Source organism: Labrus mixtus, chromosome 16 (assembly GCF_963584025.1).
Source record: "Labrus mixtus chromosome 16, fLabMix1.1, whole genome shotgun sequence".
NCBI classification, from domain to species: Eukaryota; Metazoa; Chordata; class Actinopteri; order Labriformes; family Labridae; genus Labrus; species Labrus mixtus.
In genome coordinates this window covers 3,490,994-3,517,472 of record NC_083627.1, presented here as the reverse complement: position 1 = coordinate 3,517,472, position 26,479 = coordinate 3,490,994, and the positions used below count along the sequence as shown (strand labels likewise).

Here is a 26,479-nt window from a genome sequence, read left to right as displayed (position 1 = left end):
TCAACGTATCACTTTGAAACACTTCCACATTAAAGTATAATTTGGTTGAAACACTGGAACAAATATCTGTTGTGATGGTCGGGTTATATATGTCTGTTGGGTATCGTGCACTTTGGGTTCTTTTCTGTTGAATTGTATTTAATTATTTTTAGTAGTTTGCATTTGTTATGTTCTTGCTGTTGTTTATGTTCTTCTGTGTTTGGTTTAGTTTGTTCTTGTTTGTTAAACCTGTGTTTTTAAAAGGTGCTATAGAAATAAAGTTATTATTATTATTATTATTATTATTATTATCTAAAGATGACAGAGAGTGAAAACTATGGATGGATGATTAGATACATTCGTGGATACATAAAAAAACCCACAAACATACAAAAATATAATAATAATAATAATAATACCAATAATAGGATTAATTGGCTGTGAAGGGATTGACTAACAACTACAAAGCATGAGCAAAGTGTTACGTTTGAAGACTTACAAACATGAAAGAAAAAAACAACAACAAAAAACCCCAATTGAATTATAAAAACTTAAACTCAACTCGAAATCTCCTTTAAATGATTTGTTATTCTGTATGTTATTGGTGAAGTTCTTAGTTTGTACCAGCAGGGGGAGACTTCGTCCATAAATGTCAGAACTCTATGAGATCTTTCTAGTCATAAAACAAACATTAACACCTTATCATTATTATTTATTATCAACTGGATTATGTGTCCTTTATTTAAACATACAAACAATGGTTGCAGAGTTTATTAAATGTTAGGGCAAACAAACAAACTAATCTCCAGTGATGATCGTTATATTGCTGCACAGTAAACACGAGGCTTGACTGTAATTTACTTCAGTGATTGAATTAATATCTCGGAATCCTCATTAGGGGGCAATTAATGATCATTATCTGGACGTGGAGATAAATGGACAAAACAATACAGCAATCAATAATCATTCTTATAATGACTTATTATGCGTCAATGGACGACGTGATTTGTTTGTTTTGGTTGCTACGTTGTTATTGGCTATTTTTTTTGCTTTACTTTGAGAGAGAGAGAGAGGGGGAGAGAGAGAGAGAGGGAGAGAGAGAGAGAGGGGGGGGGGAGAGAGAGAGAGAGAGAGAGAGAGAGAGGAGAGGTAGGTTGTGTCGTGCGGATTTCTAGTCACACAAGCTGCGAGGACGACTTCTTGCATTTGAAGCGCGCTTTACATGTACATAGTTTGTCCAAATTTGCGCCAGAGAAAGAAAAAGAAGTGCCTGGAAAAGAGAGAAAGGAGGAGGAAAAAAAGGGGGGGGAGGAATTACCAAAAACGCAACACGTATCCGGTGGGGATCCCACACTCCTGAGAGAGAGAGAGAGAGAGTGAGAGAGAGAGAGAGAGAGAGAGAGGCGGCGAGAGTTGAGAGCGAAGGGTGCGAGGAAGAAGAAGAAGAGGGTGAAAGATTTTGACATTTTCGCTCGTAACAACGCGTCTTTTTTGGGGGGTTTGGCAAAAGAGGAATAATGAGGAACGTTTGGATAATTTTGACCCTCGCGTTGACCGTCTTCCTCTCCGGGGAAAGGGTAAGTTTCTTTTTGTTTTTTCTTGCTGGAAAGCAAAACTTAAAACCGGGGGGGGGAGAGCTTAGGTCCACGTATGGTCCACACACACACACACACACACACACACACACACACACACACTCGCTTGCTTCATGCAGTTTGTTATACTCGTACCATTTTTGCTTGTTTCCATTTATGTATCATATTGTGTTCCAAATGTTGACATATCATGACAAACAAAGTGTTTGTTCGGTGACGCTGTGAGACTTGACAGTGCCTATTGCTGCAACTTTTCACAAGTCTTAACATTTTATTTTGTATTGATTTATTTATTTGTTAGGGACAGTGCATATTAATGAACAGCTGTAACAATAAATGCCAGATTATAGCGGAAGTGCTCGTTTCCATCTGTTGTCCCTAGGCAGGTAAACAGACAAAGACAAATGACAAATAAAATAAAAAATACAACTACAAAGGCACAAGTGACACGAGACAATAATAGAGTTTTGTTTTTCAAAATAAAATACACTAAAATTAGCACCTGGCTTGTAGCTTAACATGGATGAAGGTGCTTCTCTCATTTTCTCATCTGAAGGTTTTTTTTTTTTTAATAACGTGGACTGAACAGCGGATGCTTAAATACAGATCGCCTATTTGTTGCTTAAAAGTCTCATTGAAAGCCATGCAGCATATCAATTATGTAAATATCACTGGATGTTATGGACTATTTTGACACCTTAAAGCATCAGATCGTACAGGATGAATGAGGAAACACACACAGTGCCTCTCTTATACAATATTTCAGTTACATTGCAGAGATTTTTTTGTTTGCATGACTTATCTGTTTAGATCCAGGCACGCTTGGAGGAGATGACTTATTGAGTAAACGTCATCCTTATTGGAATCATGCAGCTCAGTAGACAGATAAATCTTTGTTTGCTTCTGTTTTGTTTTGGTGCAGTCGTTGAGTGGATGTGACATTTATAACAATAGGGCTCCAAACTGTAGTGTTGTCCATTTTTCCTTCTGATTTTTCACAAGTTTCAGTGTCACCTCTCACATTTTCCTTGATTCTAGGTCTCAGTATCGAAGCCGCCTCTGAGCTGAGTGTGCATCGTCCTGCAAATTGGCCGGGTTGTGGGGAATGACAGATTTTGGCACTTTCATGTGCTGCTGCCCCCCTTGTCATCATTGTCCCCCCCCCTCCTGTTGTTTCTCTGTGGGTTGTGACTTGTCGCTTGGCGCTGCGCCTGCTCCTCTTGTTGGAGCTGCTTGTCCCAATTAGCTGATTCAGACACTGTTGTTTTAATGACTCATTGTGTTTTTTTTTTGCATGAGGTCAACCCAGGGAGTAGAGTTTTCACATCTTTTCTATTATCTATTTTTGCATTCTTTTTTTAAGCTTTAACACCTGGAGTTACCATAACAGTAAAAAAAAGTTACTGCACTTTTTCTGCACATTTTGAAGCGTTAACATTCAGGTAATCCATTAAGAGCAGGGTTGTCAGTCATTACTTTTTTTTTACATGATGTCACACACACATTGTAACTTAATCAATATGTGCCTCTGCTTTATTCCTGTCCCCCCCTGAAGACCCCACTAGAAGTGAACACGTCACATTGATTCTCAGTATTGGCACCGCTGTTGACGAGTGGTTGAGAACCTGCTGCAGGCACATCTGTCTGTGTGTTTTTTAATTACCCCATCACATCACAAGGGGGACAGTTTTAAATCTCAGTGGATTGAGTGGATGAGACCCACAGCTCCTTGCTCTCAAGGAGTAATTATTTCATCACTGAACTGTTTCTTTTTTGGTCACCCACAGCCTCACACTGTAATGTAAAATGGCTAGGCTTACTCTTAGTAGCCATTTTTGACCATTGAGTTTATTTGAGTTTGCTCGCCCTCTCATCTGCTGTGACATGTGAGGTCTGTGCACATGTCCAAGCTTTTAGTTGAAGGGAAACACAACATGCTTGTGTGTTTTTTGTTTTCATAGATGAGATCTCAACATGTGGAAGTGGAACTCCCTTTTATTTATTATTATCATTATTTTTTACACGGTTTTGGAGCTCTTCCGCTTCCAGGAAGTTTTCTAAACGAGGAGGGGGAGTTTGTGTATACGCTCATCCCGCCCTGCTGTGTTTTCAGTACGGACCACTCACCAGATGTTGCGGTCTGTAATTTTTGTCATGTTTTGGTGGAAAGCGTGGGGGTGCTTTTCACCTCCCTGTGCGTCTGTGTTTTACAAGAGTGGCTCTGAAGTCTCTGGATCTTCAAGGACGATGGAGGAAAAATAATAAAAAGTGGAGTGTGGCCGAAGAGACACTCAAAATTACACAGAGTGTCTTCTCTTCACGTTTAATCGATTTTTGTAGGGTTGACCCCTAAAAAGTGGAGAACGTGAACCATCCAGGCGAGTGGGCCCGGAGTTATGACTCACATTTTGTCGTCCAATCTCTGCAGATTTTTTTTTTTTGTTCACAGATGAAGCAAGTGACACAGCACGGCAGGCTCTGAACTTTATAAAGAGAGTTTTATAAAAATAAGAAGTGTCGCTCTGAAAATCTTCTGCATCGGATGTGAGGAGGGGCTGCAAGATTAGCTGCTGCTAGCAAACTAGCAGGTGCTTAGCTTGTTTATTCAGGTTCTGGTTGCAACAAGGTTTTTTTTTTTTTAACAAACAGAACAGCTAGAAACCGCTAAAAACGTAGTTGCAAGTTTGAAATCAGTGTTTATTGGAAGCTATTCAGCGGTGCTACAGGGGTCTGTTAGTTGAGCTAACTAGCAAACTAAATCTTAGTTAGGATAAATGATATTGTGATATTGGTTTTTAAAGGCTTTATATGTGATTTTTTGATCTAGCAGATGTCGCCCTTGAGCACCAGCATGAAACCAAAACAACTTGCGCTGCATTGTTGTGTTAGCATGCTAATGCTAGCGATCTTTATTATGCTCGTATCTTCACACTGCATGTAAATTTACCTGAAATGAGCGTGATCTAGAAACACAGTTAAGCAGTGAGTACAGTATGTTATTCTTCTTTTCTCTAGTCCCTCAATTAAACAACTTTTATACACGAGGGGAGGAGTCAGCCGGCCGTCCCAACGATGTAAACAAAGTGAAGATAGGACTCTGAAAACTCTGAAAACATCACAGACAGTGGGACTCGGGTGTTACACCCATTGTAGACAGTCATGACTCACAGAGTTATTTTCAGAGGATAAACTTGATTTATATTATATTTAAGTGTGGAAAATCACATATAAAGACTTTAATGTCCAGAACACAGCTGCTGGTTGGGAACTCTGATAATTGTGCGTCTCAAAGGTATCAAATAAAAATGTCATAAAAGCTCATATAGGATTTGCTGCGGCACTGAATAGCAAAAAACATTTGTTGATGTGTATCTGACATATTCTTGGTAACAGCCCTAGATTTGTAAGCCTATTATAGAAAAACCTTGCCCGTTCACTTCCTGAGGTTTTGTTTTGGACTGTCTCCATTCATGGAGAGGCTTCAGGGTGGAAGCTTCAGTCTTTTATGAAAAAGGGCAAACGAGGTCACATCACGATGATAAAGTACCCTGAAATAGCTTAAAGAAAAAGGCAAACTAAGCCTGATAAATCCCTTCCGTGTATCATTTCTTAGGTGAAAAAGGCCAAGGCAAAACCAATACAAGACTTCATCTCGAAAGCTTTTGATGGCTTTTTCCCAGGGAGGGCCAAAGGTGCAGGCTGTGCATTGTGAGCGATGTATTATCTCGGTCCCACAGCGGCGTTTCCAGTTTCATTTTTTTTCTGGCTTTGAATGTCAGTTTTGTATCTGCTGATTTCGCTGGTCACGAAATGAACAGCAAAAAAAGCTGAGCTTCCTCTTTACTTAAGGCTGTCGAGTTCATATTTTCAGACAAAAGATCAAGAACCAAGAACTCACGCTACTATTTCCTTTTATTTTGAAGGCTCTATGAATCTCCAAAGCCTGTTATTTCCACCTGCTCCTAATGTTTTTTTTTGTAATCCTCCCGACACCCTCTTGCAAGACTACTGAACTGAATGTGACGCCTCACTTGTTTTGTTGCACAGCACAACACTTTCAAAGTCTGGGGGAAAAAAAAAAGAAGGTGTACATGCGGACATGTAAAAATTTCTCCTGTGATAAAAGCAAAATGCTTCATCTCATGCGCTAAATATCCAATGAACTTCACGATGAATAAGTAAAATGCATGTCTACAGTTCATGCCGGACAAAACTATTTCCCATCATTCAGAGGCGGAAGTGAGGATATAAAAGTGTCAAAATGAAGAGTGTTAAAAGAAGTTAAGATCTAAGAGCAGAGGGAAGGGAGGGATGTAGTGGCACACAGAAACACCGTCCAGATGCTGCGCTGAGTGCAGCTTCTCCTGCTGTATATTTAATGACTCTCTTTTATTTTTGCATTAACCTAGAATTCCTCAAACTCAACACACAACCGGCTCCTGCATGCATGCAATACTCTGACCCCCCCCCACACCCCCCCTCCACTCCTGTCCTTTTATTTCTCTTATAAATCCTCCCCTGACACACATGGGAACGCTGAGTTTTCTCTCCTACCTCCCTCCCTCCGCTGGTGTCCGACCCTTCAGGGGGGGTTTGCATTCACTGTGCTGGTCCCTGTCTGCCAAGCATTATGCAATCACTAATGGACTCTACAGAAGGCAGGAGGCAGGGGCTGCTGGACCACTGAAAGCACCAGCAACCTCCCCCCCCCCCCCCCCTGAATCCATCTGTGTCCATGCATGAACTCCTGTTTTGTCACCGAGCAGGCACACACACACACACACACACACACACACACACGCACACACACACACACACACACACGCACAAGCAGATAAAACACACATTGCACACACGGTCTCTCATGCCTCCCCCGTGTTGTTTTCTCTCTCTCCTCTCTATCGCTCTGCCAGCATGATGCTGCCTGATGTTTGCCTCACTGCTATTATATGTTCAGCTCGGATAGCCAGCAGTGAAAAGAAGGATATCTTTCTTCAGTTATTCTACATAAAATGCATCGCCTCTTTCTATTTATTTTTTTTACAGAACTGCGATCCCCTTTTTTATTTTCTCACACAAAATGCAATCCTTTTAGGTTCTTCTTCTTCTTTTCTGTTTTTTTCACACATAAGAACTTCATTTCTTTCTTTTCCTTTTAAGCTTGTTTTTTTCTTTTCTGCTCTTGAAACAAATTTCACTTCTTCATTTTGTTTCATACACAAATGCATCCCTTTCACCTCCAATACAAAATATACCCCCCTCATTTTTTCATTTTTACACAGATTGCCCCACTTTGTTGACCCTTTCCTTTTGATTTTACACAAAAATTGTGTTGTTTTTTCTGCAGGAAATGCACCCTTTCTTTTCTTGTTTTTAATTTTTTTCCAACATGCACCCCTTTTTATTTTAATCCCCCCCCCCCTCCGTCTTCACAAAGCACGCTTTTTCTTTTCTTTTTTAATCAAACAAAACACAACCCTTTTCTAATTTTCTTCCGTATCTACCCAAAATGCACCACTTTCCATTCCCTTAAGCTTGGACTGAGTTTGCAAACATCTGCTGGACGTATGTGCATCTGAAAGGAACTGCCTTCCCCTCTCTCTCTCTCTCTCTCTCTCTCTCTCTCTCTCTCTCTCTCCTGTTGACAAGTCAACAGAGCCTCTCATTCTGGCAGGGACTTGCACATACTAGTAAAGACTACCAAATAGTCCGACTCTGTTGACTGTACATGTGTTTGCGTCTGCTGGTTTGTGTCTTTTTACGTCCCGGCGTGTTGTGTGAATGTCGATTTATAGCCACATGTTTTTCAAATACACACTGCTGTCCCGGCCACTGGCAGAAGGAAAACACATTAGAGTAGATGTGGCGACAACAGCGCTGGTTTGTGTTTGGCCGCAGCAGCCTTAAAGTTTGCAAAAGGCTGCAACAGTGGACTCCAAAAAAAACCCCTCTGCATGTGCCTGTGGCAGTCTGGATGACAATATTTAGACACCCTAGGCTTGGAATGTTACTTTTTCTCCATTTTTACCTCTCTTCTCACCGTCTGCCTTCCCACTTTTTTTTCCTCTATTTAATTAGCTTAGCAAATGGAAACGTCCTTGGCAGCACTGTGGTGGTGGGGGATTGTGGTTGTGACAAAGAGAAATGGGGGAAAACCCTGTGTCAGGACGGCTGTTTTCTTTCTTTCTTTCTTTTTTTACTGCCTTCCAGTTTTAGACGGAAAGAAGAAGGAGATGAAGGAAAAAGTGGGGGAAGAGTGTGAGCCCTGCCTCCCTTTTGGTGTTCAGGTTTTCTTCACAAGCCAGACAGGACCTGTCTGGAGCTTTGCCGTGTGAGGTGTGAAAACTGTCTTAACTCTGCAGGGAGAGGGGGGTGGACATGACAGAGAAACACCCATGTGGTTAAGGCAGTGCTACTAATTGTATGTGACTACTGGACTAGTCTGCTTTGGTTTTGATGAATAATAAAGAAAAAAAATCTGACTAAAACTGGAGTTTTGAAATACATGTTAGCATGTTAGTCGAATTTAGATAATGTGGTTTGGATTTTTGAACAAACACTGCTTATGTTGTGTCAGCTGACTGAGTTACACATATTGTACTGAAGTTTGCATCTTGATAACTTGTTTGTTGATTGGTTGGTAAGTGAGGTTATAGGCCAACCGATGAAGGTCTTAAAGAAACCAGCTGAAAGGGGTTATATCAGCACCTACGGTAGCAGAGTTAGGCATACTTCTGTCAACAATTCCATTTCCCCGGTGCTTGTATACTGGGACAAGGACAGTTGTCTAATTAAATGGTCTAATCGAGCTGTAACTGTAGCTCGACTTAATTGTGAATGTAAACTTACTGAGTCCGTGAGACTTTCAGGAATCTGCTCGTGCTGATTGCTTTTTTAAAAAAAAATGTGAAATCATTTGTTGTGAACATTTTTCTTCTGTGATTGAAAAAGGAAACCAAATTCCTTCAAATGAAAGCATCATGCGCTTATCCAACAATCACTGATTTTGTTATTTTGCCATTGTAAGAATGTCGACATGATTGCAGTTAATTTTTTTGTTTTCATTCAACAAAGAATAGAAAATGATATTTCCAGAAGTGACATGGAAAAGAACGGCTTTGACCTAAAAAAAAGAACCCTAGACAGTGGTCGACATTATAGACAATTCCTTATAACTTCATAGGGTTACTTTGCTATTTCAGTCTTGTTGTTTGAAGTAGGATGTCCGCTAACGATATGTCACTATCAACTGATGAACAGATTGTTTTCTCAGAAGGTCAAAATACATTAGATCAGAAGTTTTCACAAAACAGTGAACAAAGAAATCCAAGAGCCCAAAGCTAAACTTTGACATTTCTTGTTTAACTCACAAATAGTCCAAAGCCTACAGATATCCAGATCAATATCACATGATGCACAATAAAAACAAGTGAACTGAATAGTTTTATTCCAATTAACCGATCCAAACATGACTAACTAATCACTTGGGGCATTTCATTTAAAATTATCTGTGGGTGAAAATTACCATCATTTGGTTTTTCGAATGTAGCCCAAGCTAACAGTGCTAGCAAAGCCAGCCTTCCCTCCATCCTGCAGGTTTACAACCACATGCCAACGCTAAATGTGGTTACGGTTGCTCCAGTTTAACCTGACATCTCCACTTTCTTTATAAAAATACTGCCAGACGTGCTGCTCCTGTGTGATGCTTTCTGCTCACTGTGCTGGTTTACATCCGGGTAGTAGAGCAGGCAGAGAAGGCCCACTAACTGGAGCTACAGCCAGTCTATTGGTACAGCTCCAGCAGCTAATGGTGGGTGGATGTTTTGCAGTTTGAGCACAACATTTGACCAACATTGAAGGCCAATACAAGAAAATATTAATAATTTGTGTGACAAGTACTTCTAATGCTGACTAGCGAGGATGCTGATGTTTAAGCGTGCACAACAATTAACTAATTTCCAGTAAAAAAAAATAAAAAATCTACAGACAAAAATAATGATGCAGTTTAACTGAATCAAAATGAGTTTGGCTGAAATTCCAACACCGGACAGCTTGCCCCTTCATGGAGTTTCCATAGAGCTGTATTAAATATCATTAGCCCAGGTCGCGGTCGGTTCAGGTTTTGTTGGTCTGCTCGTTAAAGGATGAAGTGAAATCAAACGCTGCCTGTAAAACTCTCTCGGTCGACTTTGTTCTGCTGCGTTGACGATGACCTCAGAGCCAAATGTCTTCCATCTGTACGCCATCCGCGAAAAAAATGGCAGATATTTGTGAAAGCCCATGACGTCAGCTTGGTTTCTTTTTTTTTTCCACCCGGCTCCCAAGATTGCTGTGGAAAACAGCACGCCGCATTTAACACATCTGCGCTCACTCATATTTACGAGCGCGCTTTATCGTCTCTAAAAGGCGCCAAATTGATATAAGCACTGGCGGTCCCCCAAGCAGAAAAACAAAAAAAAAATGTACTTCTAATGTCTGGTGTTCTCATTATTCCCACATCTCGAGTCAAAACAGCAATGAATGAGCTTAAGTTAGTAAATCATGCTTTCTGTGCAGGGTGTAACACCAACCGCAAATTACACTCGGCGCAATCACTTTATTTGGAGCTGTTTTCACAAGGAAACTTTTGAGGGGATCCATCAGTGAACTGCACCACAAAGCACATGCCACTTCTTTTCTAAGTGCATGCTGGTGTGTGAACTCGTCTCTTTTTAGTGAGACGGAGATCCTTTTAAAAGCTCCATTTGAGTCCTCATGAATATTCATTAAAGCAATGTTTTTGTCATTGTAATGGATCAGAGAAAAACAGGAAGCAGATGTGTTTTCATGCCCGTCTCCACGTGGGAAGTCTCTGTAGACTCCTGAATGCCTCCAGCTTTTTAATAATTTCCTCATGAGCACATAACCTGTAATTTGATACAAGCCACTTTTTTTTTCTCCCCCCACTCTTAGAAAAAAAATGCACATCAGTCTCCAACACTCTGAATTCCTAACTACAAACATATCAGCCTTCGCTTTCATATCCACATTTTTTAATCCTGCTTAAATATCAAAGGAAAGTGCGGCCCTCGCTGAGGTTTGCTTCATATCTTTATTTAGATCTGTGATGTCAGGACCCCCACATCTGTATCCAGATGTGTCTGTTTACTGTAGTGGCAGACATCCGATGTTTTAAAAGTCTAAACTGTGACCACATCAGCAAACGTGTCCAGACGGTGACTCACACTGAGAGACTGAGAGTGAGCTAACGGTGGTGAAGAAAGGGACAAATGTATGAAGGGGCGCTGCTGGGCGCACGGTAGAAAGGAAATACTTTGAGTGGAGTTTTATTTGCTGCTAAAGATCGAGTTATGTGCCTTTTTACACCAAATCTGGATGTAGATGTGATCTGTAACCTGACAAAAAAACAGGATTTCTTTCTTATATTAGCTAATGCTAGCCACCAGGAGCTAGTGGTGAAACCAGACCAGGTGAAACTGCAGCATCAAACCCCCCTGAGTGTAATGCAACATTGCATTTTATTCATCTAGATATTCATTTTTATTTTGCAAGAGAATAATTAATTAATGTTGCTTTTTACTTTTTAAAATTGTTATCGTTGCATTAAGTGTCTGCACCTTTTCAAGTTAAACTCAGATAGAATTTTCCGTATCATGGTCCGCTTGATCGCCATTTTTGTGGGTGGAAATTAGAGGTTCCCTTTTAATTTGCACCTCCCTGATAAATGTATTATCAATCAATCTGTCAGTCAATTTCTCAACTACTAAAAGTGTTTAAGAAAATAATAACGTTCAATTTGCCATTCAATCTCAAAAAGTAGGAAAAAAAACCTGAAACTAGAACTTCTTCAAATGTCTCATTTGCCTAGCAACAGTCCAAAACTCCAAAATACAAAAAAGATAACTTTGACATGGAGCAAAGAAAAGCATCAAATCCTGAATTGTTTTTGCATTATTCTGAGAAGAGGACACTCATTGATCAACGATTTGAACTGTGTGCAGATTCTCAGAACATTACTCGTACACACATTTTGGAAATTGCAGATATTCTCAAAATGATCAATTCCTGAAGGTGAATTTGACATCCACAATTAAGCGTGCATCCCCAGGTGGAACTGCGCGGCTTATAATACCGCACACCGCCTCTCTGCTGTGGTTGTTAACATGATCAGAGGCACTAATGTGGCGATTCTACCAGGCGAGTTAATCTTTACTAATGCACTCTGTTAACAGCCATCTGTGATCTCAGCGCAGACTGTAAAACCCCTCTTTAGCAGAGCGCCGCGCTGCATTCAGTCACTGCTCCATTACGCCCAGGGATTGGGTTTATTATTCAGCCCAGAGAGGCTTTAGAAAAAAAAAACGGTGTCAGATGGAATCCATTTTGATTTCAAATGCAAATACTGCTGACACGCTCATTGGCCGACCACACAGGCCTCTCTTTGATGGCTGGAACATTTCAGGCTGGAGGTCTCTAAACAAACAGAGGCTGCCATTCATGAGTGTGTCATGTCAACCGTCAGGTACACGTTTCACTCTTTGACCCCTTCACCGGGAATCTAGTTTTGCATGCCTCACTGTGTTTGGAAATCTAAAACAGCAATATTTGTGTCAAAACAAGCTGCTGAAATTTGAGGAGAGTTTGCATTTTTGGATATCCGTCTTCCTCTTTCCTTCCTCGTTTTACTTCCCTCGCAAAAAATGTAAGCTCCTGTGACAGTGACGCGAGCCAAGGTCGAACCCTCACTTTTAATCTGTATGGTTTTCCATGCTACGCTTAAACCGGTTTTTCACGGCGTAATGGGAACTGGGCCGGCGGGGTGCAAAAAGCTTGATTACTTTGACGATGATAATTTGTTTAATCAAGTGGTTGGGTGGGTGAGAGGAATGGCTGCATGACCACTTCCCTCCAGACCCAGCAGGACGTCCTCCTTGTGAGCCTCAAACACATGCCTCTTTAGGGCTTTCTGGACTCATCAGAAGTAATTACATATAGTAGTGGATGTAAAGAGAAGGACGTGAGGCAGCTTAAAGAGTCACAACATCCTGGTCCTTCTATATTAAGTAGTTCTGCAAACAAAAACAAACGGTACTTCAGATTCAGTCTCTCAGGTGTCTTGCGTCCTCGCGTCTTCCTCGTGGCGTCTCTTCAACTCAAAACCAATTTCCCCCACACCCCCCCCCTCAGGTGTGACATCAGTACTGACCCTGCTTCTCCTCCTACCAACCACGCCTACCGCTAAAGACACTGAAGTGAATCCTCCTAACGCATTATCATAACAAACGTCCTCTGTTTCTCAGTGTCGTTGTTGAGCTTATCTTAAAGGACCACGAGGTAGCATTGGACTCCATTGGCTTCATCCGCCTTTTCCACATTGTCCTTATTCTGTCATGTCTTGCCTCCCCACATAGGAAGTGAACTCTCTGTCAAAATGTTGAACCCAGCTGAACATAAAGGTCCAGTTTTTTTAAATGAAATAGTTTTTTTCTTAGTTGAGAAGAGAACCACTCAGCGTTTAAATAACAATCACGTGTCTAACTGTGCCTCCTGAAGGAGCTCAGTTTGTGCTTTAAAAGTTGCATTATGAGAAGAAAAACCAAGAACATCTCAACCTCCGCTGCTTCAACTTGACCTTGTTTTTTTTTTTTTTTTAAATCTCTGATTAATGAGTCCTCCCAATGGTCTGGAAATGGAAAAAAATAATTGCTGGAAATACTCCTATTAACTAAAGGTCAGGATGTTCTGCTCCTCCTGGTAAGTTTCCCTGTCAATGAGATAAAACGGTTCTCTCTCTCTCTCACACCCGGAAACCAGCGCTTAAAAGAGGCCGTGAACGCTAGAATATTGTCAAGCGATGAGAGCAAAACATGACTTTGCTGTGTGTTCAGGTTGTATAACTGCGGTTTCTTTCAGCCCCTCCTGCTTTTAAGATCCCTCTTTTGTAGTCTGTGCAGTGACATTGTGGCAGACAGAGCTGCCTACACATTCGCTGCTGCCTCATCATCACCATCACACAGCTCTGAAGAGTCAATTGAAGGCGTCTTTTTGAAGATGATTGCTTTCTGTCGCAGCCTCTGCTTTTTGTTTAGTGTGGTTTTCACTCTGTTATCTGTGACTCTGCGACCGCAGGAGGCTTTATGACAAGTTTTGTTAGACCTGCAGAGCAACAGCAGCTGGAAACATCTGTTGCCTGGTGGGTTTTTTTTTTTGGTTTTTATATTAGCTCATCTTTAGTGTGGGATGCACCACCACAACCTCTGTCCCCAGGCTCTCACAGAGTATCTGTTTTTTTTACACCTCACACATACAGTACCATTTATTCTGCTTAGTGCTTCATATCTGACTGAATTCAAGGGTTCTATGAGAGCTGGCTCGATGTCAGCTTCAGCCGCCCTTTGTCCTCATCTGTGGACATGTCTATTTTACTTGTTTACTCCACTTTTACTTCCCTTTTTAAGATGATTTTGTTGGCCATTTCACTCTTATAGGACAGCTGAAGAGTGACAGGAATAAATGGGAGAGAAAATTGGGATGCTTCCACCCACTTAGCTAAATCAGCGCCCAGTTATTCCTTCTTCCACCCTTTGACCTGTTCTTCCCTTTGTTGACCCGTTTTTTGTGTTTTTTACCGCTAGCAAAAGTAGAATGCACTCTTCACTGTCCACAACATCTTATTTATTCTTATGGTTGGTAAACCCGTCATGCTTTTTCAAAATGTATTTAAAGTTTATTCTACCAGGAAAAACTTCAATGAGACTAAGAGTGTCTTTTCCATGAGTGTCCCGGCCAAGACAGGCAGCAGCACATGAGGTTTCCAGTTTGATGTGACAGATAATAAACCAATTTCATCTGTAATTGGCTCTAGTCAGGATGCACTCATTTGAGGACAAAGGGTTTGTTTGTGTTCATGCAAAGTGATCTTGTTAAAGGATGTAAACAGCCCGTGGAAGTATTGGAAGATAACCAACAGTTTGACAGTTTTTACGAGTTTGGAAAGTTTTGCATGTGATTTTGATTATTCTTGATTGAATTGTGTGGTTTTTTTTTTTTAATTCCCATGTGATGCATTTTTAGCTGTTCTGTCTTTGTCAAGAGCTGAAAAATTGCCGAATGCCAAGAAGGAGAGAACTCCCATGTAGAGAGAGATGACCCAAATGTAGCATCGTTTGCGGTTGTTGTTGTTTGCACAGCAATGTTCAGTCATGGAAATGAACAGGTAGTTCATTTGGTGCAGAATGTCGACTTTTTGTCAACAGTAAATAAATAAGCCGTCGTCCCAATATGAGTACAAACTTTCTCTTAAACGTCTTCCTGCTCAAAGATGAAGCTCCATGTCAATGTCTTTCTAAGCCCAAATATCTATGAGAAGGAAAACGTTCAAACCAATCCAACGATGGGGTCTTTAAGGTTGAAGTGTTTTTTTTCTTTTGTACAATCTAGTCTTGAGACCCCAAGCACGGTCAGAAGAGATGCACCAATGTATTGGTTAGGTATCAACAGATATCACCCATTGGCGACTAATGCATGCACCAGTAGCCAATGGGTATATGTTGTGTTGCATCAATTCGATGCTGTCAAGATAATGTACCTAACTGCTGATTCAGAGAAAACGTGTTTTTATTGGGCAGAAGAATTAACCTGTTGGACGAACTCTTGATTTGTTTTCATGGTCAAACGTGAGAGACGCTGTTGACAGAGTCTTACAATATTAAAAACATTCAGTCACAGCTCCTTTGACGAACAGACATGAAGAATTACAAAGAAGTAATAGAAAGACTTTTAGTGTTTATATATCGGCCCTGATTATCATAATTATAGTGCATCTCTAGCCAGAACCATTGGTAGGGAGGAGGTGAAGTAAAAACCTGGATCTCAGGGTGGGAGCGCCAGTTGACAAAGCCCCAACACAGCCTCTCGTGTTGTTTCTGGACCTTTCAGGAAAACCAGACTGCAGTCTTCTGAAACCTCACATTCTTTCAGAATTACAGCACGGGGGGAAAAGGAACTGGAGAAAGGCTGTGTGTTAAGGAGGTTTGGCAGACACGTTTTAAAAGCCATTTTTAGCTGCAGTAGTTTTTTTAAGTTAGTGATCTCTGCCTTGCTTCCAAAAAGGATATTTAGGCTCTGACTAATTGTGTGTTCTCTCGGCCCAGAGTGTGTTTTCCGTTCTTGATAATTTGGCACTCTTTCAAAGTCCCAGCGTGTTTCGCTTCCACAGAGTCATTAAAGATTGAAAACGCTGCCGAGCTGTGGTTTGAGCGCTGGACCTATTTTGGTTGCTAGAATTCAATTATTTACATAGGATGGAAAATGAATGAGATTTTCACCACAGCATTTTAAAATAAGGAGCCAGGAGCTTGAACGTTTATGTTCATTTAAAAAGACAATTCTCCCAGGGAACCGAGATATGATGAATTGTGCTGCATCATTAAGATCGGTGCACCTCATCATTAAAAGTGGGACAGTGTGTTGATTTAGTAGAGACTAAAAAGCATTTTTTTTTACCATTTAGGACCCAATCAATGCTGCCAATGTAACCCACCCTGGAGAGTATCGTCCAGAGTGATGTGATTTGTTTACTCCTGTTTTGTCTTTTGACTCACTCGTGGTTTTATGTTGTTTGGCTGATAAGAGATGAATTCATGGAGCATGAAGCAGCTGGCCTGCACATGTAGAACGTGGAAGCATTTTTCTTTTCTTTTTTTTTTCTTGTGGATCGGTTTGATTCAGCAGGCGCAGGAACCGAGCGCACAGAGCTGCAGAGTTTTTCTGTCAAACATCACTCAGACACACACACACACACACACACACACACACACACACACACACACACACACACACACACACACGTGCGTTACAATAGCTTCCTCTCTGTGTGATTGGTGTTTGATCCCTGAGGCAGGCGGATGTCTCCAAACAAAATCACATTTTCTACAATTTTGATGAAATTGCTGCAGCATGTGCCGTCAATTTATTCATTTCCAAACATCAGTGTACACGATAATCCAGCAGCACACACGCTAAACATTCAAGTGAGAATATTTGTACTAGATTTCTTTCACTTATTCTTTTATAAAACTTTAAATCAAGGGCTGTAACCTGCAATTATTTGCATTTTTGGATGGGCCTGATCATTATTTAGATTCAGAAGTATTCAGGTTTACACTCAGATGTTGTACTTTTTATTTCTGTAATAGTTGAACACTGACATTAAGGTGGTTCAGTAGATTTGTTAACCTTCTTGATGTCTTTGCGCTGTGGGTTCATACAAGTTGTTTACTTAAATATGTGCTTGTCAATGTTGCTCTTGTCTTTTTTCTTTTTTTTTTCTTAAACTAATTTAAACGACGCAATAAAAGTTAATTCTTTGAATAAAAAGTATCAACCAAAATGGCGCCAGTAGCGTAGTGGTTAGTGCGAGCCCCATGTACAGAGGCCGCAGTCCGCCAAGCGGGCAGCTCGGGTTCGAATCTGACCTGTGCCTCTTTTCCCCACTCTCTCTCTCTCTCTCTACCTGATTTCCGACTCTATCCACTGTCCTACCTCTACAAGACACAAAAATCCCCCAGAAAATAATAAAATAAATTCAATATAATTTGATAGGATACAAAGACACGCAGGACTTTATCTTGTGTCAAATAATGGTGATCAGTCGGTAAAGGAAATTGTCAGAGATGATCTGATTAGTTGGCTAATTGTTTCAGCTCCACCTACAAATCGTATCTTCTCCACCTGTTACTCGAAACCAAGTTAAACTGGTATTGACACCATTCTGTGAGCAGACCTGGCTTTCCGTTGAGTGTTTTGCTTTCTGCACGCCAGGTTTCTGCAGGTTTAGCCCAGACTCCTCGTCTCTTTAGCCACGGCGGGGCTAATCTTTGCTAAAGCATCTGCCAGCTGAAGCTCAGCCAGGTGACTTACGACCCACAAGCCACAATCTTAATCCTCACAGGTGACCGTGTCACAGTCTGAAAGTCTGTCCCCTCAATCAGGACTTTAAGATGTATGTAAAGATACATGAGTGTGGCTGTACAATCAGAGCTTTAGTGTAAGTGGCTACATTTTGAGCTACGGCTAATCCAAGTTTCAACAGGTGACTGACTGCGCAGTAAAGGACTTCAGTGATTGGCTCTTTCACCTGCTGCAAAATGTTTAACAATAGTTACTTATGACTTAGTTTGAAATGAAAACTTTGTTAGCATTTATATATATCCATGTTAAAGTTTTCATATTGATGCAGACCTGAGATGAAATAACCTGTGTGGTGTTTGTGGACCCTACACTGCGTCTGGCAGGCAGCTCGGCTCACGCGCCCATAATTAGACTGAGTCATTAATGTGCAATTACATGAGTCATGCTGAACCCACGCTGGATCTGCAAACTGTTCGTGCTGGAGCCCACCGAGTGCTGCTCCTCTGTTAGTCATGATTTTCATCATACCCATCTTTTGAGCGAGGTATCCCGCAAGGGATACACGTTATTAGAAAGTTAGTCTTTTCAAAGTCAGAGGTAGGAGAGATTTAGATTTTAAAATGGTTAAGAAGACTCTGAAACGACTTAATCATCACCTTACGTCTATGCTTGACTAATGCAGAGTCTCAACAGTAAGGTCTGCATCCTTACACTGCCAGCTTGATTCCTTTGCAACAGATTCCTCGACCCCACCCTCCTGAAAATAGTAGATTTTTTGCATGGAAAGAACAATAACAATACACGTTTTTTTAGCTAACTTATTTTCACATTTAACGCAAAGATACAGTGGAATTTCAGGGAGCTGAGAAATTGCACACCTTCACAAGAAAAATCCAGGAAAGTTGTCCAACCTTAACAATAAAACATAATACACTTCTTTGTTAATCAAATATTATACATACAACATGACAAGAAAACCTGAAGAACATAGAAAACCTGCTAGCTGAAATGCTAACCTCAAGTGAAACATCATTGGTTCCAAACCATCCCGAAAAAAAGAAAACCTGCTAGCTGAAATGCTAACTGTTCCTTCAAAATAAAAGTCTAAGCTCTCACTGCAATGCTCTTCTTCATGATACATCGCAAAAAAATCACATAACTCAACTTTTATATCAGTATCTTGGAGGATAGCAGAGCTGTTTTTCAGCTGTTCCACTTTAACTTCTTTCTTTTTTGGTTTAATTTTGATGAATAAATATTTAAAAAGTTTCAATCCATCAGTCAAACTTAAAAATAGACTTTACTTTACCTCATTTTTTATAAAAGCACTTATGCCAGTACCTCAGGCATCAGTGGTCCATATCTCATTTTTGTCTTTGCTTTAAATGAAGGGGGGGGGGGGATTACAGCATCTTTGGACCAACATTTTGTTCCAGGGCTTAACATCTTAACAACAACAGCATAATAATGACCTGCACATCCACATCTGGATCGTCACTCGACATGATCATGTGACACGTCGGCCCGGACTGGATAAGAAACAAAAGATTAAACCCTCTTCACACAAAACAAAAGAATAAAATGACGACAGGACTCGTACACGCATTGTTTTTACATCAGTGGGCTCAGCCTCTGAACCAGTAAGTAATAACCTGACTTGACCTTTGACCTACTGCAAGTATAGATCTCTTTATAACCAAAGTCCTGAAGTCACATCTGGACGAGCCTTTGTTCCCCCTTAATTCTGTTTCTCAAGTCATTCTCTAATTCTAATGTTCGTCGTGGAAATATTTAAGTCTTGATAAGCCTAAAATACATCAAAAAACACTTCCTAAAAGACTCTTTAGCTCATGACATAAAGCAGTGAGGCTCTAGGGCTTATGGGACATGATGTACAGTAAAGCTACAAGACAAAACCCTTGAATAAACATTTGAAAATATTAGTTTTTCCCCCAAAAAATCCCCTTATCTTGACCAGTGAGTGAATCAAAAGACGTGCTGTGGAGTAGAGCTGTTTCAAGGTTTGACTTATTCAGTATTAACAGAACTGTGAGGTTTCAGGTTCACTTCTGTTATTGCATGAATGGAAAGGCATATGAGGATTTGAATAATTTTGACTGTAATTCTGCGATAATAATTCAAATTTTGTATTCATATAAACACAGCAGAGTGTCTGTCTTTGTACACGCTGTAACACAAGCACACAAACACACACACACAAACACACACACACAAACACACGGGCCAGCTGACTATAAATACACCCTGTGCATGCCGTACTGTAGGTGACGGCACTTTGGACTGAGGGGGGGGGGGGGGGCTGCCAAGTCTCATGACTCACCCCATCACACACTGTACCTGCTGTTTGTCAAACTCTCTAAAAAATTGCATTCCCGAGTTTTTTTATTAAGTTTGCGGACGCGAGCTGAGACGTGGGGCGTTTCATGCGACACGCCGCGAGCTGTCAGCGGTGTGATGTGAAAAAAGAGGCATGAAAGTTACACATGCAGAACTTGTTAAGATGTAGATATGTTTCTTTTATAGCTGCTTTATGGAGGTTATGTTTGGTAAAGAAAATTTGATGAAAACTTCTCTGCACACACGCCCCACTTTGACACATTTTTTATAATCACCCCTCGCCCCATTTGAGCACATCTAATTCTCCATTTTCCCCCCTCAAATCCTGCTGCAGGTTTTCTGACAGACCTGATGCGTCAGTGAGTGTCGTGCCAACGACAAACACACACACACACACACACACACACACACACACACACACACACACACACACACACACACACACACACACACAAACACACACACACGCAGGCACTCATGTACACTCAGCACACATACAAACACGCTCGCTGCTGGTCAGGATTAGCCCTGGATAATGGGATCAGAGATCACCACCTGCCGCTCCTCTCCTGTCATCTCCTCCTTTCTATGCCTCTCATCTCCTCCTCCTTCTGTTTAGCTCTTATTTCCAGTCATTTACTGTCCCCCCTTTAATTCTCCATCTGACCGTTACAATGTGTGGGACTTCTTTCATTAACCTCTCTTGCCGGCTTTTCTCCCATCCCGTCTTTAAACAGCGAACAAATTACCCCAGCTTGAAGCGATAACTTTGCTTCGACTCCGAGCTGAATTGATCCTCGACCTTGTCACTTTTTTTTTTTTTGTCGTCCTTGTAAATATAGATTGCTCCCCCCCCCCAATCCCTTTCTCCTCTGCCCCCCCTCTCCACTGTTCACCCCCCATCACGGGTTCCTCCCCCTCACACTGTAGTCTTGTGGCCCTGCCGACTCCCATGAGCCCAAATCCTCTTAAGGAAAAGGGCTTGGATGGGAATTCAATCGCTGCGCCACAAGGATTGAACCAGATCAGCCAACAAAGCGGCAAAATCGTTCCCCCCTCCCTCCTCTTCGCATGCCTCTGCCCCATCTGCTTCTCTCTCTCTCTCGCCCCTCTGGCTTTCATCTCAGGTGATAAAGGCTTATTTGTCAGAGCTGGCAGCAGTGTGAGAGATTGGCGTCCTGGATGGAGGAATGTGGCACATCATCATTTTTTTTCCTCCTGCATGCTGATAAATAGAAAAAAAAAAGCAACATGTGCTGCGTTAACCGGCGTGCAAATGTCGATGGTTAAAACATGTTACCATGATTTCTTCTTTTCATCTTCATGTTTTATCGTCCGTCCATCTATTCCCGTCATCTGAAATGCATTACTACATGTCCCATCAGCAAGCCAGGCGTCCATCTATCTCATCACAGGCTAACGCTAACCCACGCATGCGGCTCTGTTTCCACTATCAGTTTGTCATTTATTCATGTTTAAACAACGTGCGCACCGCTCAGCTGTGTGTGCGCTGACGTTTCCAATCAAGCCAAAGATGATTGAGTTTGATATCATCCAACAGTTGTGACTCGTAAAGATAAAACAGACATTTATTTATTTATTTTTTTAAATGTCGCCTTACTGGAAATGACTTCGAATGTAGTCAGAAGCGAGTTTGTGATTATACGTCTTCTGACAGAAATGATTCCCCTGACAGAAACTTTTTTTTTACCCCCCACCGAATTCACCCGGGATAGTCTCCACCTCCAGTAGAGAATAAGAAACTCCTCATTTTCACCTCATGAATCTGCACCTTTAATACAAGCGACAAAATACAAAACAAACAGCGACATCCAACAAAAAATCAACTTAAGACGGTGCACCACATTCCTCACTTTGCAATACTTTGGCATCAATACTGCCTTTATAATATTGACTTCCACAACGTCCATTTGTACAATCCTGACATTTATATTAAAACCACCTAACAGCTCCCACTCCTCACTATTTTAAAGGCTTTATATGCGCCTGAAATGAGCGTGATCTAGAAACACAGTTAAGCAGTGAGTACAGTATGTTATTCTTCTTTTCTCTAGTCCCTCAATTAAACAACTTTTATACGTAAGGGGAGGAGTCAGCCGGCTGTCTCTGGGATGTAAACAAAGTGAAGATAGGACTCTGAAAACTCTGAAAACATCACAGACAGTGGGACTCGGGTGTTACACCCATTGTAGACAGTCATGACTCACAGAGTTATTTTCAGAGGAGATACTTGATTTATATTATATTTAAGTGTGAAACATCACATATAAAGACTTATAAACTCTTATAGTAGGTACACTGGATGCACATATCTGTACACATGACAAATATTCCATGCATGTGCATTTTCTATATTATACCAAACTCTCTATATTTATTGTTGTATTTATAATTCACATATTTGACACATTTCTCACTTCTATTTCTACTCCCATAGTTCTTCATGCCTTCTTTCTGTTTCAGATTCTGATTCACCACAGAAAAAAAAAAACACTGATTTGTTTCTGATGCTCTGCACATAACAACAAGGAAGGCCAAATTTTCAATGAAGAGGAACACAATGTAACTGGAAACAGGCACATTATGAGCAGTTTTTAGTTTAATTATATGGACAGGAAAAGAATTGCATGTTCTTTGAATTGTCAGGCTGATTGTTCCGTCTTCATTTTTTGGCTTGTTATGCCTTTTATCGTAGAGACAGGACAGTGGATAGAGTAGGAAATCAGGGACAGAGGGCTGGGGAAAGACATCAAGGAAAGGAGGCACAGGTTGGATTTAAAACTGCAAGATCCGCTTTGAGGACTACAGCCTCTGCACATGGGGGCGCATGCACTAATTACTCCCGTTCCTTCTTCTTCTGAAGATAATGCAATTGCCTTGTCCGCACTGGCATTTTGGATGTGATGCTTAGCTTTTCTAAATGCTTCCAAACACAAGAAAGACAATCAGACACAGAACTTCTGCGAGTAACAGAATAATCAATGGAAATAGTTTAAAAACACTGAACGGCAAAGAGTATTGCAATTTGTTTCCTTGTGTCTAAAACCAAACATCTTCCATAATGTCAGAACATTTGAGAAAAAATGTTAACTGAATTATGCTCATTAGCAAACGCTTCCTGTGTCTGCACGTCGATAACAGTGATTCATGAGGCTCAAGGTGGTTTAAAACTGTGCGCTCCAGCTGCCTCTCCGTGTGTACCACTTTTTTTACTCTGTTTTTGAAACTCATTTCTAGTTTAATTGCTGTGCACTTCTACATTTTGGTCTTGCGTCTGCCTCTCTTTTCTTTTCTGTTTATGTTCAATTTTCTTTTAATTGCTGTTCTTGAAAAGCTTTCAGGGCCACCGTACTCCCCCCCCCCCCCCCCCCCCCTCCGTCTGCAAACCTTTCTAAGTATCTGTTTTATTTCACATGGTGAGGAAGAAAAGGGGGTCAGAGTCTGACCTCTACAGTGCTTTCATGTTTAGTGTTAATGATGTGGCGACGAAGCGCTCAGGTTATTGTTTTTTAACAGATTGGATAGAGAGACATGAGAGTCCACCATCGGGAAAAATATGAAGTATGTGATTAAATAAAGTCCATCCATCAAGAACACACATGGCACTCTTTTTGTGTGCATGTATTCTGAGGACGCTTGCACGGACGCTGAACATACAATCACACACACCTCGCCCCGGGGACTTTTATAACGCCAGTGAAACACACACACACACACACACACACACACACACACACACACACACACACACACACACACACACACACACACACACACACACACACACACACACACACACACACACACACACGCTCAGGCTTTTAAAAAGGCAGAGTTGATGGAAACCATGCCCTGCTATCAGGGGGAGAGAGAAAAGCAGACCGCGTGAGGTGTGGGAGAAAAGTTCTCTGACACCAGTGGACTGTGAGGCCACTAAACATCAATCCATGTACCGCTACTTAAAGGAATAGTTTTCACTTATAGGTTATCTTTGCGTACTTATCCGGATTCTCTGCTTCCTGCGTGGCTTTCATTTTCTGGAACAACTTCTGAAAGTGGATCGACTACGTGCTTTGTTTTGGGACGAGTTGATTTGCTTCGCTCTTAGTCTTGAGCTCATGATCAGTGATTAGGTGACCCCACCTTTTGGAGAAAGAAACGTTGTGCACGCCATTGCTATAAAGATTAAGGGCACTGAGTTCAGAGCATTTAGACGCGCCCCCCCCCTTTATGTTCGACGTTGTGTGCATGCCGGATTTGGCAGAGCTAATAGAGGAAGTAGAGGACAGGACATATGAAGCACCACAGTGAGTGAGATTGAACCCTGGAGCTCAGAGACGTTTGCCGTCTTCAGTGTGTCATTTGAACGAGCAGCATTTGGCAAGAACAAAGAGTGCGAGTGCGAAGCATGCTCAGGCATCATGGAACAAATGCACACTCCTCCTACACGGAGCCTAATTATAGAGATAAGGTTCAAACAAAAAAAAACATTCCAGTCGTGAAGTGTTTTGGCCTTGTTGACAAAGTGCACTTAGAGGTGAGTGCTTGACCCCATGTGGCCCTCAGGTAATAACAAATATTTAGATTGTTCACAATATCGAGAGAAGACCTCCCACAAAAATATATCTTTTTCCTCTTGGAGACTTTTAGAGATTGAAACTCTGCAACAGCGCCGTAACAAAGTTCTGCCATCGCGGCGCAATATTGGTATTCCAGAGTGTGGTTTCACATTTGTGTTAAGCACGAGAGGCCGGGCTAGTAACACACACAGCGGGAGCTTCACATACACACACACTCAGACATGCACACACACACACAAAGCGTCGATCCACACTGCCAGCTCTGCAGTACACATTACCACCGTCTTCTCCATGTTAAGCCTCAATCACGACCTCTGATGGCGGATCAGGGGGGTGGAATGAGTTTGCCTCACCATCCGGCGTTCACATTGCAGAGTAGGCGTAACAACGGCGTTAATATATATAACCTTGAACAGGTGATATGTAAGCCGCAACAGACTTTGTGTGTGTGATGATTTCACTGTCGCTTTTGGAAAAGAAAATTGAAATGCAAGTTGCATTTTTTGGGAATGCCTTTTTTTGCCTTGAAAATGATATGCAGGAAAGGAGCAACAGGTCGGACTTGACCCTGGGGTGTTCTTGTGCAGGGCGCCACCCAGCTGTCTACAACAAAGCGTGACAAAAAGGAAGTCTTTAGGGATTGAAGACGCATTGATTAAGACCTATTAATAACAAGAACTCCAGTCGGATGACTTACACGACGAGCCACAGAGGAAACGGAACAAACAGGTCAAATCGCTGAAAAGTTGCAGTAATGCGCACATTGCAATGTTGCGCAGAATTGACAAGGTTTGATGTGAAATGCGTAAATCGATGGATTGCGACATCCTGTTGTATCTTCTATATTTTTATCTGCAAAGGGAACATTTGTGTCGGTGCAGAAGCAGCACCTGTGTTGCAGGAATGGTTGATATTGCCAGCCTGCTGCAGCTTGAAAGAAACACATTCATCCGTTTCCAGAGCTCTGACTGACACACTGACGACCTGATGTAGGACCACCGTGTGTGTGTGTGTGTGTGTGTGTGTGTGTGTGTGTGTGTGTGTGTGTGTGTGTGTGTGTGTGTGTGTGTGTGTGTGTGTGTGTGTGTGTGTGTGTGTGTGGTTGTGTGTGTGTGTAGATAGAGAAGACAGGTAGAGGGGTGTATGTGCACACTGCATAAGACGAGTCAACGCACAGGTCAAAGCCCGCCTATAGTTTGTGAGTTCATGAACATGAGCGCTCATGTGTGTGCATCTATACCTAAGGGGTGTGAGTGTGTGTGTGTGTGTGTGTGTGTGTGTGTGTGTGTACCCGAGGCACTGCAGTGAAAGCGTGTGTTTGCCTGTGGCACAGGTGTGTGTATGCACAGCAGAGGTTTATATAACAAACAGCGTGATAGATCCCAGCTGGGGGGAAACCGTGAAGCGTTTGAAGTCTTTCTATGTTAAATAATGCAGGTTTTTATTTACTCAGGGATGTGTTTTCTAACGTCCATTCAGCTGTCAATCCATAAAAAAGCACCCAAAATATTTAGAATTAACAACACTCAACTAGAATAATCCACATCAACAGTTGGGGCCTGGTTTCATGCCTCGTAACAAACTGCTAAACTGTACTTATAGGGATATAAATCAGCTGATTGTTCTACAAAGCAGCAAAAAAAAAAAAAAAAGGTAAAGCGCAAATAGAAAAAAGGAAATTGTCTATGTAGGCGGGATGTATTATATTCAGTGCTCATCGTCCTGACGTGACCAGCAAAGGATCATTCTGGCAGCGTGCTAAAGCAGCAGAGGCACCGAGCTGCCAGCTGCTGAACGTTTCCAAAATAAAAGAGGAAGTGGTCAGATATCAAATGCCATACGCAGGTTACGTGCACCAGTGGGAGCGTCTGTGTCACTGTGTGTGTGTGTGTGTGTGTGTGTGTGTGTGGGGGGGGGGGGGGGGGGGGTCAGGAGACACGAATCTGGCTGCTATAATTGGATCATCAGCAAGAGATAGTTTGCAGCTGAAGCACAGCATCAGAGTGTGATGAACAAGGAGGGTGTATTTCCAGG

General features: G+C 41.6%; 2 protein-coding genes across 2 annotated transcripts in view; both read left to right on the top strand.

Moving 5' to 3' along the window:
* The window catches only part of LOC132990665 (probable thiopurine S-methyltransferase), a 247,418-nt gene that overhangs the window by 16,236 nt on the left and 204,703 nt on the right, over positions 1–26,479 (top strand). The window lies entirely within an intron of this gene.
* Positions 1,136–26,479, top strand: part of sdc2 (syndecan 2) — a 52,948-nt gene continuing 27,604 nt past the window's right edge. Inside the window, exon 1 of the mRNA XM_061058946.1 lies at positions 1,136–1,556. Coding sequence (XP_060914929.1) covers positions 1,497–1,556 — 60 coding nt within the window. The 5' untranslated portion in view covers positions 1,136–1,496. The remainder of the gene's footprint in view (positions 1,557–26,479) is intronic.